The sequence below is a fragment of the Centruroides sculpturatus genome, unplaced genomic scaffold (genome assembly GCF_000671375.1).
Source record: "Centruroides sculpturatus isolate CEXI.00-Female unplaced genomic scaffold, Cexi_2.0 scaffold207, whole genome shotgun sequence".
NCBI classification, from domain to species: Eukaryota; Metazoa; Arthropoda; class Arachnida; order Scorpiones; family Buthidae; genus Centruroides; species Centruroides sculpturatus.
The window spans coordinates 671,854-685,685 of record NW_019384378.1 but is presented as its reverse complement, the minus strand read 5'-3'; the positions used below and the strand labels follow the sequence as shown (position 1 = coordinate 685,685).

General features: G+C 30.3%; 1 protein-coding gene and 1 long non-coding RNA gene across 4 annotated transcripts in view; one reads left to right on the top strand and one right to left on the bottom strand.

Moving 5' to 3' along the window:
• LOC111617804 overlaps positions 1 to 4,116 on the bottom strand; it is a 10,548-nt gene extending 6,432 nt beyond the window's left edge. The window contains exon 1 of the long non-coding RNA XR_002755486.1: positions 4,007 to 4,116. This is a non-coding gene — a long non-coding RNA (uncharacterized LOC111617804). The remainder of the gene's footprint in view (positions 1 to 4,006) is intronic.
• LOC111617774 (choline kinase alpha-like) lies at positions 1,955 to 13,832 on the top strand. 3 transcript variants are annotated; one of them, XM_023359064.1, is made up of 9 exons: positions 1,955 to 2,148; positions 3,754 to 3,982; positions 4,049 to 4,179; positions 4,265 to 4,354; positions 7,032 to 7,090; positions 7,238 to 7,325; positions 7,989 to 8,094; positions 8,572 to 8,745; positions 13,539 to 13,832. In XM_023359064.1, exons 1-9 carry the CDS (start codon positions 2,024 to 2,026, stop codon positions 13,599 to 13,601), a joined length of 1,065 nt encoding a protein of 354 aa, XP_023214832.1. In that variant the 5' UTR covers positions 1,955 to 2,023; the 3' UTR covers positions 13,602 to 13,832. The 3 variants fall into 3 exon arrangements, with proteins under 3 accessions (XP_023214832.1, XP_023214840.1, XP_023214849.1); XM_023359072.1 differs by lacking the exon at positions 13,539 to 13,832 and adding an exon at positions 8,823 to 8,893; XM_023359081.1 differs by lacking the exon at positions 1,955 to 2,148 and adding an exon at positions 2,416 to 3,545.

Sequence of the window (13,832 nt, the reverse complement as noted above, 5' to 3'; positions counted from 1 at the left end):
AGGAAAGGACAAAAAATGTTAAATAATTACAAAATTATTTACTCCAATGTATTTTATCGCAAAAATGCTTTTATAATAGAAAAATATGACCTCCATCAACAATATATATTCCAGCAGCTCTTTTTCGATATTTTCAGACTTTCTACCTAGTGTCTTTTTCCCAAATTGCTCCGGACGAATGTCTGATTGCAAAGAGAGAGTTCGGAGGAGTTGAGTTCCATATTACTGTAAAAGCACCAAAGGGGTCCGTATTTCACGCATCGCCATCTCGAATTAACTTATGTCTGTCGAGACCAAAATTTAAAAAACGTGAACATCACACAGATTAATATGTACCCCTAAGTCTCTGGAACGGAATACATGCACCAGTGAACCTACAACTACGCGATTTATATTTTAAAAATAATTAAATTCACTTAGCATTCAAAACTTGTGAATTTTGAAAAAAACAAATTTGCTGATTAAATACGGACAACCGTTTAACTGAAGTAAAACGGATTTTCCCTTTGCTATGGATGTCTGCCTAGTTCAGTTCAGCCACATTCCGCTACAGTTCGCCTTTATTATCAGTTCGAAATGGGGTGGTTCCATAATACCCGCAGTGTTCCATAATACCACCTTCTCCTCTACAGTATTTCTAATTATAGATCTTTAGGATGTTACACGTAGCTATGCATTCGTAACGAAATTTATAGATTTAACTTAAATTAGGAAAGTCATTTTGAGTTTCTGAGATTAATCCTACACACAATTTTATGATAAGCACATGCCTTATAGTAAGTAACTCCTAAACATATATATTTTTATACTGTATCAAGTTGTGTAGAGAATTGATCCAGGACTACTCAGCTTAAGAAAAATAAAATCTAAATTTAGCATTTTCGACATTTCTTAACTCCTACATTTCTTTTATTCTTACGATCATATATCATATATAGATATATATCATATAGATCATATATCATATAGTCATCAAGATAACTAGATACTAGTTGTGAAAATTTTCTACACACTGGTAATTCTCTATACTAAAAATACCTTTCAGCGTATACAAATGATACCTCGATATATTTAATCTAAAACTTATGTAGTGAGGATCTAACGAAAAAACGGAAGAGATTGATTTCGCGAAAAGGAAGTCGTACTAATTTTCCGCTACTACGTGTTTTTAAAGTATCACAGAAATGATCCTATAAAGAAAATCTGCGTGGAAGACACGGTTTATTCTTGTGTCAATTTTAACAAACTGTATGATCCCTTCTTGATTTTCGCTATTCATGGATAAACGTAACATACCGAGTCAAGAAATTTGCATTGCTTAGAAGAGGGCTTTTTACATAATTCATTCTGTATAAACGAATTGAATAATAAAATCTTATTAAAACTAGCAAAAAGTTATATTAAAATTTTCTCATTATTTACGCTGAATAAATATAATATGCTATTACTATTTATCTTATAGTTTTCTATCAATTTCCCTTAATATATAGAATGAATAAGAAAGTCCTTCTTTAACTTTCTGTTTTAATTATAAAATAAAACGGTTTCCTATTCTACTAGGTTTAATGATAGCCTATGAAAAATTCCTGGGAAGTAGCTCGTGCGGATTCGCCTGCGAAGTGACGCCTTAACCGCCTCTATCAACATTTTTACATTTTCATTCACTTTCATTATTAAATATGATAATTATTACATCTCACATAAAACAAAATAATAAAAATTATTACTAAAAATGAAAGTTATTGGTAATTGAAATGCGCTGCCGTGTTTTTCGGTAATTCAAAGACACCGAATAACATATAGCCGTAGAATATTAAATGATAAATAAATACAGTACTTATATATATTTAATTATCTATATTTACTTTTAAATTGAAATAACAGAAAAAATTACATAAATATAATAACTTACCGAAGAGCAAACTTCTAAAGTACAAAGATAAATAGATTATCATCAAAGTCGAACAACTTTCTGATAAGTATTCTAACGTATACAAGTATTATTAACAAAACGTCGATCAAAATGTCCGATATAAAATTATTTAGCGAAGAAGAAATTCGTGAAAAAGCTCATTTGATGGCACGAAATTACATAGGAGGAAGTTGGAAAAATGCGAACACATCAAACTTAATAATTCGAGAAATCAAGTAGGTGCAATTTATATTATTCGCGGGCAAAGAAAAATTACCCAAAACGATTACTGAATGTTAATTCAGAAGCAAAATACAAAATTTCACAAAAAAAAACTTTAGTTACCTGTTTAAAAGATCGACATGGCTCTCATACTTGTAAAAATTAATATTCTACGTATGGATATAATTTCTGTCGATAATTAATTTCGCATGTTATAGGAAATATTCTTAAAATCTTTTGGTAAGTCATTAAAGATTGTTATAAAAATATAAAATTTGTTAATTTGATCTAACGTGATGAATATACAGTACATGCAGTTGTATTTATGAACAGAAGTGACGTGAGGATAGGCTGGTGCGTACCCAAAATTCTCTGTCCATCCGTCGCCCACCCTTACATAAATCCTAGCGCCGTCTCAAATAATTAAACCCTTCTAACTCGAACTAATAAAAGTAAACGTTGTTCGAGTTTACGAAAGTGTTAGCGGAATGTTTTCTCCCACGACGTGAAAAAACGTGAAGAAAAATATTAATATATAATAGGCTACAATAATTTATTACAGAAGTTTTACTGAGCCTTATAGGATATACTGCCAAATTTATTATTACAAGAAATAAGCTCAAAGAATTTCATAACTATAATATGCAGCAATGTAAAGTCTTTAGTAATTTTAATGCACGGTATCGTAAAGACTTCCGGATGTCGAAAAACACTCGTTAATTATAACTTTTTTATTGCCAAGAAATTTTAAATTACTGCATAGTTTTCGAAAAAAAATTGTCTGGGTTGGTGGGGCTTACTGTATAGTACGTTCCATGATTAATAGATGAACTTTGTAACGTAGACATTAATATTCTATGTATGGATATAATTTTTATCGATGGTTAATTTGGCTCTATAATTAATGGCGACTATAGGGCAGGAGTGTTCTCCCTTTACAACAGTGAAGAAATGAATGACACGTTTCTGAACTGACCATTTCGAAATAACAGATGTGTTACAATTCAGCAATGACAGATGAAATTCGAATTGCTGGACCATTCAGCCTATTCACCGGATCTCCCCCTAACAGATTAACATCCCTTCCCAGCTATAAAAAAAAACATCTGAAGAGGATGAGATTTGCTTCTGATCCTTGGGGTTTTAGAGGGCTGGTTTGCAGATCAACCTAGGAAGTTCTTTATGTAGAAGTAAAACAATTGGAGAAATGCCGTAATAAGTGCGCAGGCTTGAAGAGTGATTATGTTGAATAAAATATACTCAGTTTATTAAGTTTCCTTTACCTTCTAGGTAAAGTCGCAATTTTTCAGCATCTTCCCTTATATGTGTCTGAAAAACTTGTATTTTCTCTTCCAAATGTATAAAATTCAAGTTTTATAAACGAATTATATAACGCATACGAAGAATTTTGGTAGGTAATACTGCATATTTGGTATATCCTCAGTTCATAAACTAACTCCTTAATAATAATTATCTATTACAAATAATGACAAATTAAAGATTGCAAAATAATAATAATTGTAATTAAACTTTAATATGATTCTAATCCCATAATTTTTCTTTCTGCAATATACTATCAAAATATTATTTTCATGAAAGCTCTATGTAATTTATTATAGAATTTCCCCTACAAGTTTAATTTATTACTGTTCGTTGAATGATGATGAAAATCCTTCGGATGATAAAGGACCAACAGAAATAGTATTTCGAATATTTCGAATGGAACACGAAGTGGATTACGACAAAATTGCAACTAAAGCCATTATTTTCACTCTGCTCTCAGAAAGAAAAATTGGACCCAAATTGCTCGGTATTTTTGCCGAATATAGATTAGAAGAATATATACAAGTAAGTTTATACATTAAAAAATACCTTCTAATGAACAGTATAAAATAATAATTGATGGTATTATAGGGTGATGGTCTAACTTATGAAGAGTTATCAAATCCAAATACTTCCATCGCAGTAGCTAAACATTTAGCTAAACTTCACTCGTTGCAACTTCCTATCGAGAAAAGAATAACAATTTTTAAGGAAACAAAAAGGTAGAAAAAAAATATCACTATTCGTAAAATTAGAAATTATTAGTTAAAAATTTAATACTGTTTTTCTGACAAATTAATTATTTAGATATTTATCAGAAAAATCGCAAGAAGAATCTTCGAAAATTTCTGAACTTATTTCGTCATTTAATCTGATGGATGAATTAGAATGGCTAACGTAAGGCATTTTTGTATATTATTAAGTTCGACTTTATATTTAATTATATTAATTGTTTTAGATAAACAATAAATTCTATAAGAGAATAGAAAACTTAAAATATTTTACAACTAACAATACATTATAAACAATTATCTGTGATACTGTTTCGAATTAGAAGTGACTTACTTTGCTTTAAAAAGTATTTTCTTAAAGTTTTTAATTTGGTCTTTAATAAATATTTAAAGTTTTAATCTATCGAAATTATCAAATACATAGCAAATCTTTGAAATCCAAAGAGAGAAAATTTCTTGGAGTTTAGAACAGAAAAATTGGAGCTAAAGTAATAGAGCAATCTCTCATTTGTTATAATGAACAAGTCATTAATAGATCTGTTGTAAAATATGATTTTTTGAAGTCTGGAATCGAAAATTATACCAGTTTTCAGGAACTGCGTACTTGAATAACCTTTGTTTTTTCTGTTATAAAGTTCCAAATTGTTTCGTATCAGAAAACAAAACATTGTAATACGCTATTTTACTTCCTGGTATATTAGGATATCAGGAAATAAAATATCAGGAAGGTTTTGTTTTCGGAATTTTTCCCAAATAATATTAAAAAAGATTTCGTTATCCTTGTCGCGCTTATCAAATTATTTGGAATTTTAATTCGGAGAAAAATATAAAACGTGTAACAAAATCAAACCTTTATGATCTTCCTTTAAAGGAAATCAAAGTACAAATCGTGTATCTTTATTCCCTTTCTCTCTTGAATATTTATATCTTATACATTTTATTCCTCAGGGAAAAAAAATTTGACAAGGGTTCCTGCTCGATTTTCCCGGCAGTCGAACAGTGAATTAAGGGGATCATTAGGAAGTCCCATACTTTTCAATAATACTACGACGTAAAATTTTAATAATAACAAAAGTTTACAGGGAGTAATTTTGATAAATTACGATAAAAATCTCCATTTAAAAAATATTTAAGTTTAAAAACTAGTACGACATTAACTCAAAGTTAAAAAAATTGTTTGTCGCCATCTGTTATGAAATTTTTCCCCGTTCAAAACTTTTTATTTTATTAATTTTAGTAAAAATGCTTGATTTTGAGGGTAGAGACGAATTTCTAAAAATATTCTCAATGCCAATAACGATTAAAATTTTTATTAAGTTTGACCCCACCCGTAATACGATACATGAACCTATCTTCTCACCTTTCAAACTTTAACCAGCAAAATTTACTAGCATCAATGCCCCTTATATACAAGTTACCGAGCCAAATTTCGTTTTTTTTTAATCTTTACCCTATCCTGCGATATTAAACAAACACACAAGCATACAAGCACATAATTCCCTCCTTTTCTTGTCTTTGCTGGGTTCAGGGGTCTGAAAATGTCGAGATTTACGACATAAACTCGGAGGTCAAAGTTGACACGATTCCAATAGAGGAGAAGGTGGTATTATGGAACACTGCGGGTATTATGGAACCATGTCATTTTGAACTGATAATAAAGGCGAACTGTAGCGGAATGTGGCTGAACTGAACTAGGCAGACATCCATAGCAAGGGGAAAACCCGTTTTACTTCAGTTAAACAGTTGTCCGCATTTAATCAGCAAATTTGTTTTTTTTTTTTTTTTCAAAATTTGCAAGTTTTGAATGCTAAGTAAATGTAATTATTTTTAAAATATAAATCGTGTAGTTGTAGGTTCACTGGTGCATGTATTCCGTTCCAGAGACTTGGGGGGTACATATTAATCTATGTGATGTTCACGTTTTTTAAATTTTGGTTTTGACAGACATAAGTTAATTCCAGATGGCGATGCGTGAAATACGGACCACATTGGTGCTTTTACAGTAATATGGAACTCAACTCCTCCGAACTTTCTATTTGCAAGCAGACATTCCTCCAGAGCAATTTGTGAAAAAGACACTAGGTAGAAAGCCAATTCTTCCCGAGAATATCGAAAAAGAACTGCTGGAATATATATTGTTGATGGAGGTCATATTTTTCTATTATAAAAACATTTTTGCGATAAAATACATTGGAGTAAATAATTTGGTAATTATTTAACATTTTTTGTCCTTTCCTATTTGTTTTTGGCTACATTAAAGTATTTTTTTGGTAAGGTTCCATATTACCACCCGATTTTCTCTAAGCCTACTTTCGGACTTTTTGTACAAAAGCCTTCAAAAACGATACTCATAATTACATTAGCGAAAAATCCAATTAGGAACATTTAGTTTACTAGTTACCACTACTTTTCGCATAAAAAATGTGGGTGTAGTTACGATACCTTGTTTACAATTCACTAAAATATAATTGGGGTTCCATAATACCACCTTCTCCTCTACTTTCCCCTATATATACATAACAGTTTTATCCGAGTTTTCAGTTATCTGAGGTAGCGTATATCCACATTATCACGGATAATCGAGGTTTTCCTTTAGGGACTTCCGGATGGTCGAACGGTTATAGTGTCAGTCTTAACCGCACCCCGAGGATTCAGGAACGAAACCGAGCGAATCAAAGAATCCCAGGAATTTTTCGGGGGTGTCCAGATGTGTTGGGTCCCATCCCTCACCACACGACTGCCCCATTATTAGCCTGGACGAACCCATGATGGGCTTGGTAAAAAGTATACAAGGTGAAGAGTAAAAAAAGTACAGAATCTAACTTTTCATTTTTTTTAAATAGAAATAAGCTGGAGAGTATGAAACTTTCCGTAGTTTTCTCCCACAATAACTTAAATGCATGTAAGTAAACTATTTTGATATATTTCAATAATTTATTTAGACATTTAAATTAAAAATAAGTTGTTTGAAGATCGTGCCAGAAGAGAATTGTCTTCTTAATTATTTTAAGGTTTTACTGTGATAATTATTTTATATTTCTTTTTCCAGCCAATATTAGGATCGAAAATAATAATAAGTTTTGTATGGAAGATCGAATAGTATTCTTAGGATTTTCTCGATGCTCTTATAACTACAGGTAATTATACAGGATGTTCATTCGGATCTGACCTTATAAAATTGCGAATAACTCCAGAGCGTAAACGTAAAGGCACGCTGTAAAAAGCTGAACATATTTTATTTAATGTCAAAATCCATACTACAAAAGGTCCTTCCTCAATGCCCAAACACAATGCAACTCGGGAATTTCCTCGCCGTCGATGGTAGCAATTTCATGTTGAATGTTTTCTATCATTTGTTCGACAGTCTTGGGTTTGTTTGCATAAAACTTGCCTTTCAAATGTCCTCATAGAAAGAAATCTGGCGGACTTAAATTGACGATCGTGGTGATCAAAAACCTGTTGAAATGACCTTACCTCCAAATAACGACTGGATCTCTTCCACGCTGGCATGAGAAGTATAGTACGTTGCTCCTCTTTATGACATACAATCAATTCTGTATGAATAGTGAACATTTTGAACCCTATTTCGTGTTGTTACATGCACGTGTCGCAGAGTTATTCGCAATTTTAAAGGGTCAGCTCCGAATGAGACACCCTGCTGTAGTTTAACTATAATAAAAAATTGACTATATTTATTTTTAAAATGTCTGAATTATAATTTCTAAATTATAATCATAAATCATACTTGACAATTCCTAACAATTAGAGAATTAAACATCTTTACTTTTTAATTTTAATAGAGCTTATGACATTGCCGAATATTTTTTTCAATGGTGTATTGATTGTCCGAAGAATCCATTTCATGTAGAAATTAATTATAAACGTTATCCAAATTTAGAACAACAGGTAAATTGAAAATAGATATTTAATAATAAATTCTTAGTATTAACCATAAAATAAAACAAAAATATAAAATCACACAAATATTACATTTATAAGATCAAATAATATATCATACAGTCGACCCCCTATAACACTGTTGATTTTTCCGTTTTATATGAATTCCATGTTGTACGAGTCACTTAGATTTTACAAATACGTGTGCCGGGCTGTAAACGGCTCACGTATTTGTAAAATCTAAGTGACTCGTATAACATGGAATTCATATAAAACGGAAAAATAATCAGTGTTATACGGGGGTCGACTTGTATATAAAATAAAACAAACTGAATAAAATATTTTTAAACGTATTAAAATTATTTATAAGGCAGAAAAAAAAGGAACCAACCAAGTTTTATAAGTTATGTAAAGAAGTCATATTTAAAATTTATTTAGAATTTTCATAAAAATTTCTTAAATTTAAATAATAAATATATTTTATAGTTATTGTTCATTAGAACTTATTTAACTTGGAGCTGTTGGCCTATTAATGAACGTAATAATCCTTCCAATATGGAAGATCATCTTTTAAATGAGTTAAAAGTACTCCGTTTGGCATCTCATCTAATTTCCATTTCTAGAACTGAAGATTATTCAAAGAAATATTTCAATTATTTGGTATGTTTTTATATTTAACTTAATTCTTATGTAATTTATATATATAGAGTTAATTTTACACATTACAATCAATGCAGATTTCTTCGACATTTTATTCTGAAAGACTGAATAGCGTTAACAATTTATGAATTAATTCCCATACACACGGTGTCGTTTATTAATATAAATAATTCTATAAATAAAGTGTAATATGTTATACATTTATCATACGTACTTAAAATTCGTTATTAATTTTCCAATTTTTCCGTGGATTCACATTTCTCGGATGCTTTTTCACTTCGTATAATACTTTCATTATATTTAAACAAAATGGATGCCGATTCTACGAATTACGTAATACATCGAAATCACGTGGTTTAAGTTCTCGAAGTTCATTGGTTGATTTGGGAAAAAACAGACGACAAAAATCTACTTGTTCCGTCTTGTCGCCTGTCTTATGATTTTAATTAATAAAAAAGAATTCATAAAAATAGAATTATATGGAAATTATTATTAGAAATTGAGTGAAATTATTTCTTGTGGAAAAATTGCCTGTATATCATACAATACAGTTGAAAAAATAACAAAGTACAGATATCTTATAACACGATAGTTACGTTTCGAAAAAGTGCCGTGTTACGCGAATCCGTGCTATACGAAACATAGGACTAATGCAAAACATAGGGTTACGTTCCAAAAGTTAATAAAAGTATACTATTATTTTTTGTTACCAAGAGAAATGTTTATTAAAGCAATCAATAATTAGCTAACAATCACAATTAAATGTACTGTATTACGCGTTAATATTAATTAATTTTAGTTAAACCAGGGCGTTTTCTTTATACAAAGTATCATCATCATCTGAGCTTTTTCTTGATCTTGATCAGAAATATCAACGTCTTCATTTTTTTATTTATTTATTTTTACCATAAAAATTTTATGTATAACATGTTATTAATCGAAAATTTGTTTTAGTGGACCGCGTTTATTCAATCGAGAACCGAGCAATATTTTTTTCAGAATTTGTGTTCGAATACCGAATTGTTCGAGTTGGAAACAGTTCGAGTACCGAGATACTGTTGTATTTCTTTCGTCATTTTTACGAATGATTACGTACTATACCTACGGTTAAAAAAGGTTAATAACACTTACCTGAAAATGTTTAAATAAACTTTATAATACGAAGATGAATATAAAATATACAGTGGGTGGTCGGTTAACGAACAAATCGGATAACGAACACTTTCGCGAAAGATTTTTATGTTTGGACAACGAACACATGTTCGGATAACGAACAAACATAAGAAGAAGCGACGTTAAAATAATGAATACCGATTGGTCTTCCTTTGTCTTCAGGCAACAATTCGAAACTTTTCGGAGCGCGGGAGACGATGGCATTGATGCTCAACTCGGTACATACTGATCAGATAGTATTCCTCCAACTTTTGAACTCTCCCTTGTAATTCCAGCCTTTTGTTTTTCTGACAGAAACAATTCTTTTATAGTATTCGCGAGACTGTCGGGCGGGCACTCGTTAAGTTTTGTATCGGTTTTTATTTTTGAAAGGTGAGAGTATAGTAGCAAAGGTAGAATGGGCAGAAGATGTCTGATGTTGCTGGGCAGTATGGCTTGAACAGGTCTATAGTAGACCGCAGTTCAATCTTATCTAAGAAAGATACAGTATGATCAAGAAAACTCAAGCAGGTAAAGGAGTAACAAAAATCACATCTGAGAAATATAGAACATTGAAGAGCTTATAATGGAACCTTAAACTGATCTATGGACAGAAGAACACCAAGAAACTCGGCGAGATATGTTTTCTTCTGAAAAAGAGGATTAATGCCGATATCTACTTTTAAACATCTTTTGAAGAAGTGGGAGGATGTCAGAGTAACGGTCTATTCTAAGACCGTAAATCGATAATCGGTTAACGAACAATTCGGATAGCGAACAGTCTTGGAACGGATTATGTTCGTTAACCGATCACCCACTGTATATATAAACACAGAGTCTTAAGGGCTAAAGTTTGATCGACGGCACCTGGTCGATAGGAAAGTTAGGACAAGGAAAAAACAAATTTCACTATCAGTTTTCATTAAAGTAAACCTGACGAAAGGCACAAATCCACTTGAAAGTTTCAATATTTTAAAATTCATGGAAAATTTTGAGACTGCACATATGCTTACTTGAATAAAAAAAATATCGAATAAAAGAGTTTACACTTAAAAGTTCTGAAAGTTTGTACAGAGAATTTTCAAATTCTCGAACCGTGTCAGAGCGAAACCAGAAACCGTGTTTGTTGTACGAGGATTTCTCCAATTTTCGAGCAGTGTTGTAATTTTAACTGCTTTAAAAATATTCTATAAAATTTTCACTTTCGTTCCAATTTCAAAACTCGTTCCTAACGGTAATAATCGTAGACATGGCAACAACGTTGTTAGATAGGAGGATAATGATGACAGTAATGCAATTGAAAGTTGCTAACGCGACAATGAGAAGATATCAAGGCAATAACTTGGATTATAGATTTACATCTGAAGTACTGTACAATACATGCAGTTGCCAGCTGCAATGGCGTCTGTCAAATGATCCTGGTATCAAGCAAGATACAACCTCACTTTTTGTCCCAAAGACTGTCCACAATGTTACACAACTGTACCCGGATCTTGGTAGAATTGTGTTACATTACACCAGAATTGAACAGTTATCATATTTGGAACATAAAATTGCATTATTAGATTACTTTTCCAATTGTATCCTTTCCCAATTTTTTAATGTCTCTAACAAAATCCGAATCAGAAAATCTATTTCGTTACCAGTTAGATTTATCTGGTTTATAAGTCCATTGATAAATCTGTGCTGGTAAACTTAAATTCTGAGTTTAGTATTATTACAAAACGTTACTGGTAACAAAATTAACGGCATACTACCGTACTATTTTGCGCGAAAAAGTATCATCTGCATCTCTATATCCATAGCATTGATATATATATTATATGCATAGTATTACTATGGATATAGAGATAAGAGTGCAAGGAAAGACAAAATATAAGTCTGATATCAGTCGAAATGTGTTTGTGTATCACTATTCATGACCATATTGATGATAATTTGAAAAGTCAACTGTCATAATTTTCGTTTCGTTTCGTTTAGCCGCTAGATTTTAGTTTACTTTTTTTCAAATTTACATTACTTTTCCTATCTGAAAAACTTATTCACAGTTATCATTACAGACATTAGCCGTGTTTTTATTAATTTAGCCATAACACAATGTGAATAAGATGGACGTTGTTTAGAATATCTTAGGTATTCACTGGTCTAGTCAAAGATATAGTTCAGGATTATTTTGTATGTCTGCTATTTTTTTCTAAAGAGAAACTTGGGTGTATGCTTAAAGTATTGTGGAAAAACGGCATAATCTAAAACTATGTCTCTCTAAAAATTATTATTATTATTATGAAGGCAGAAAAACCAAGTAAATGAATACCACCGATACTACTAGTGTGAAGCCAAATATGGTCATTTACTGATACAAAACGTGTAAAAGTTACTCTTATCCATTCACTGGCATGATTTTGGCTGTAATTTGATACACAAACTTCGAATTCTAGCGAATGACCCGTGGTAATCATTTACTAGTAAGTTAGCTGGTCATTTAGTGGTTGAGTCACGCTACCACGAAAATAATTAGCTAGAACAAACAATAAATAAATGCAAGTTCTCACGCAACTGACTGAACACATTTTAGTAAAAAATTAAAAAAAGATACTGACTTGTAAACTATAAATGTCGTCTTTGAAAGCAAACATATCTCCCAAGTACAGGAAACCAAACCATATATTTTCTGAATTAAAATCAAATATAAAGATATTAGTTGCCAAAATAATAAATTATGCAGTCTACTTTCTTTCTCTTTAAAGTTTTGTTCGTTTTGTACAATGTGATGGATGACCCCTTCATTTTTTTTTAAATATCTGGATAAATTTAATTTGTAATTGTTTTTAGTAGTTGTATTTTAATTTAGGATTCATTACTGTTAAAGAGGGATGTTAATCTCTACAATTCTTCTTAGACTAATGTAAAAATTAAAGTTATAAGCATGCCAATCAGTATTCGATTTCTTTGTAAGAATCATGAATTCTTCAAAATGTCAAAAGATTGTTAAAATAATAATAAATAAAAAAATTTGTAAATTATTTTATGATAAAAATATATTAAACTATCAATAATATAGAATTATCATAACCATCATCGTCTCGAGAAAATTATTAGTTTAACTATAGTAATTTCCTTCATCATTATATCTAGAATACTTGAATGATAAAGGGGAAAAGTTCAGTAATTCGACGATAAGATGATAAACTGGAAGTCCTAATAATGTCGATAACTAGTATTTTAATGCTCTTATAAATGATGCAAAGACTGAGTGCTTCAATACTTCAAGCATACATTGAGTTCTTAAAATTTGTATTACAAATTCTACATTTAAAAAAAAAAATAACTTTACAGATAATAAACTTTAAGTGTCCCAATAAAATTTATCATTAAAAAATGTAATTACTCCAAATTACTCATCAATGCTTCATTTTTGTAGGGTAATAAACTAACATTAAACTTCATCTTTTGTTTAGAGAACATTGATTTCATAATATTTTGCCTTTTTAAACGACTCAGATTATTACTGATTAAACATGCATTCCTCTAAATTAATTTTCAATAGATTATTTATTTTTTAAAATAAATAACAAACAAATTTAAATTATTATTAAGAATTCCATGCAGTATTATTTTAAATATTTTATTTGTTTCAACAGGATTTCATCAAAGCTAGAATAGAACGTTACTTTTATGAAAAGAAAAAGTTCCTACAGGAGTAAGAATCAAAGATATCATCTAAAGAAATGAATGTATGATGAAAATTTTGTATAGTTTATTGACAAAAGTTGAAATTATACTTTATTTCCACCACAAAAAAGAAACTTATAATGTATTATATAGTTGTAATAATTAAAATATTTAAAAAAAAATTAATTTTTTTTTTAATTCTGGATAATTCTAAATTATGAGCAATTCTTTTAGATTTTATCCTAAAGATACTTGGAAATACT

Coding starts and splice junctions, on each gene's coding strand:
- LOC111617774 (XM_023359064.1), top strand. CDS start 2,024: ATGTCCGATATAAAATTATTTAGCGAAGAAGAAATTCGTGAAAAAGCT. Junction 2,149..3,753: donor TTAATAATTCGAGAAATCAA/GTAGGTGCAATT, acceptor AATTTATTATAG/AATTTCCCCTACAAGTTTAA. Junction 8,746..13,538: donor AGAAATATTTCAATTATTTG/GTATGTTTTTAT, acceptor TTGTTTCAACAG/GATTTCATCAAAGCTAGAAT.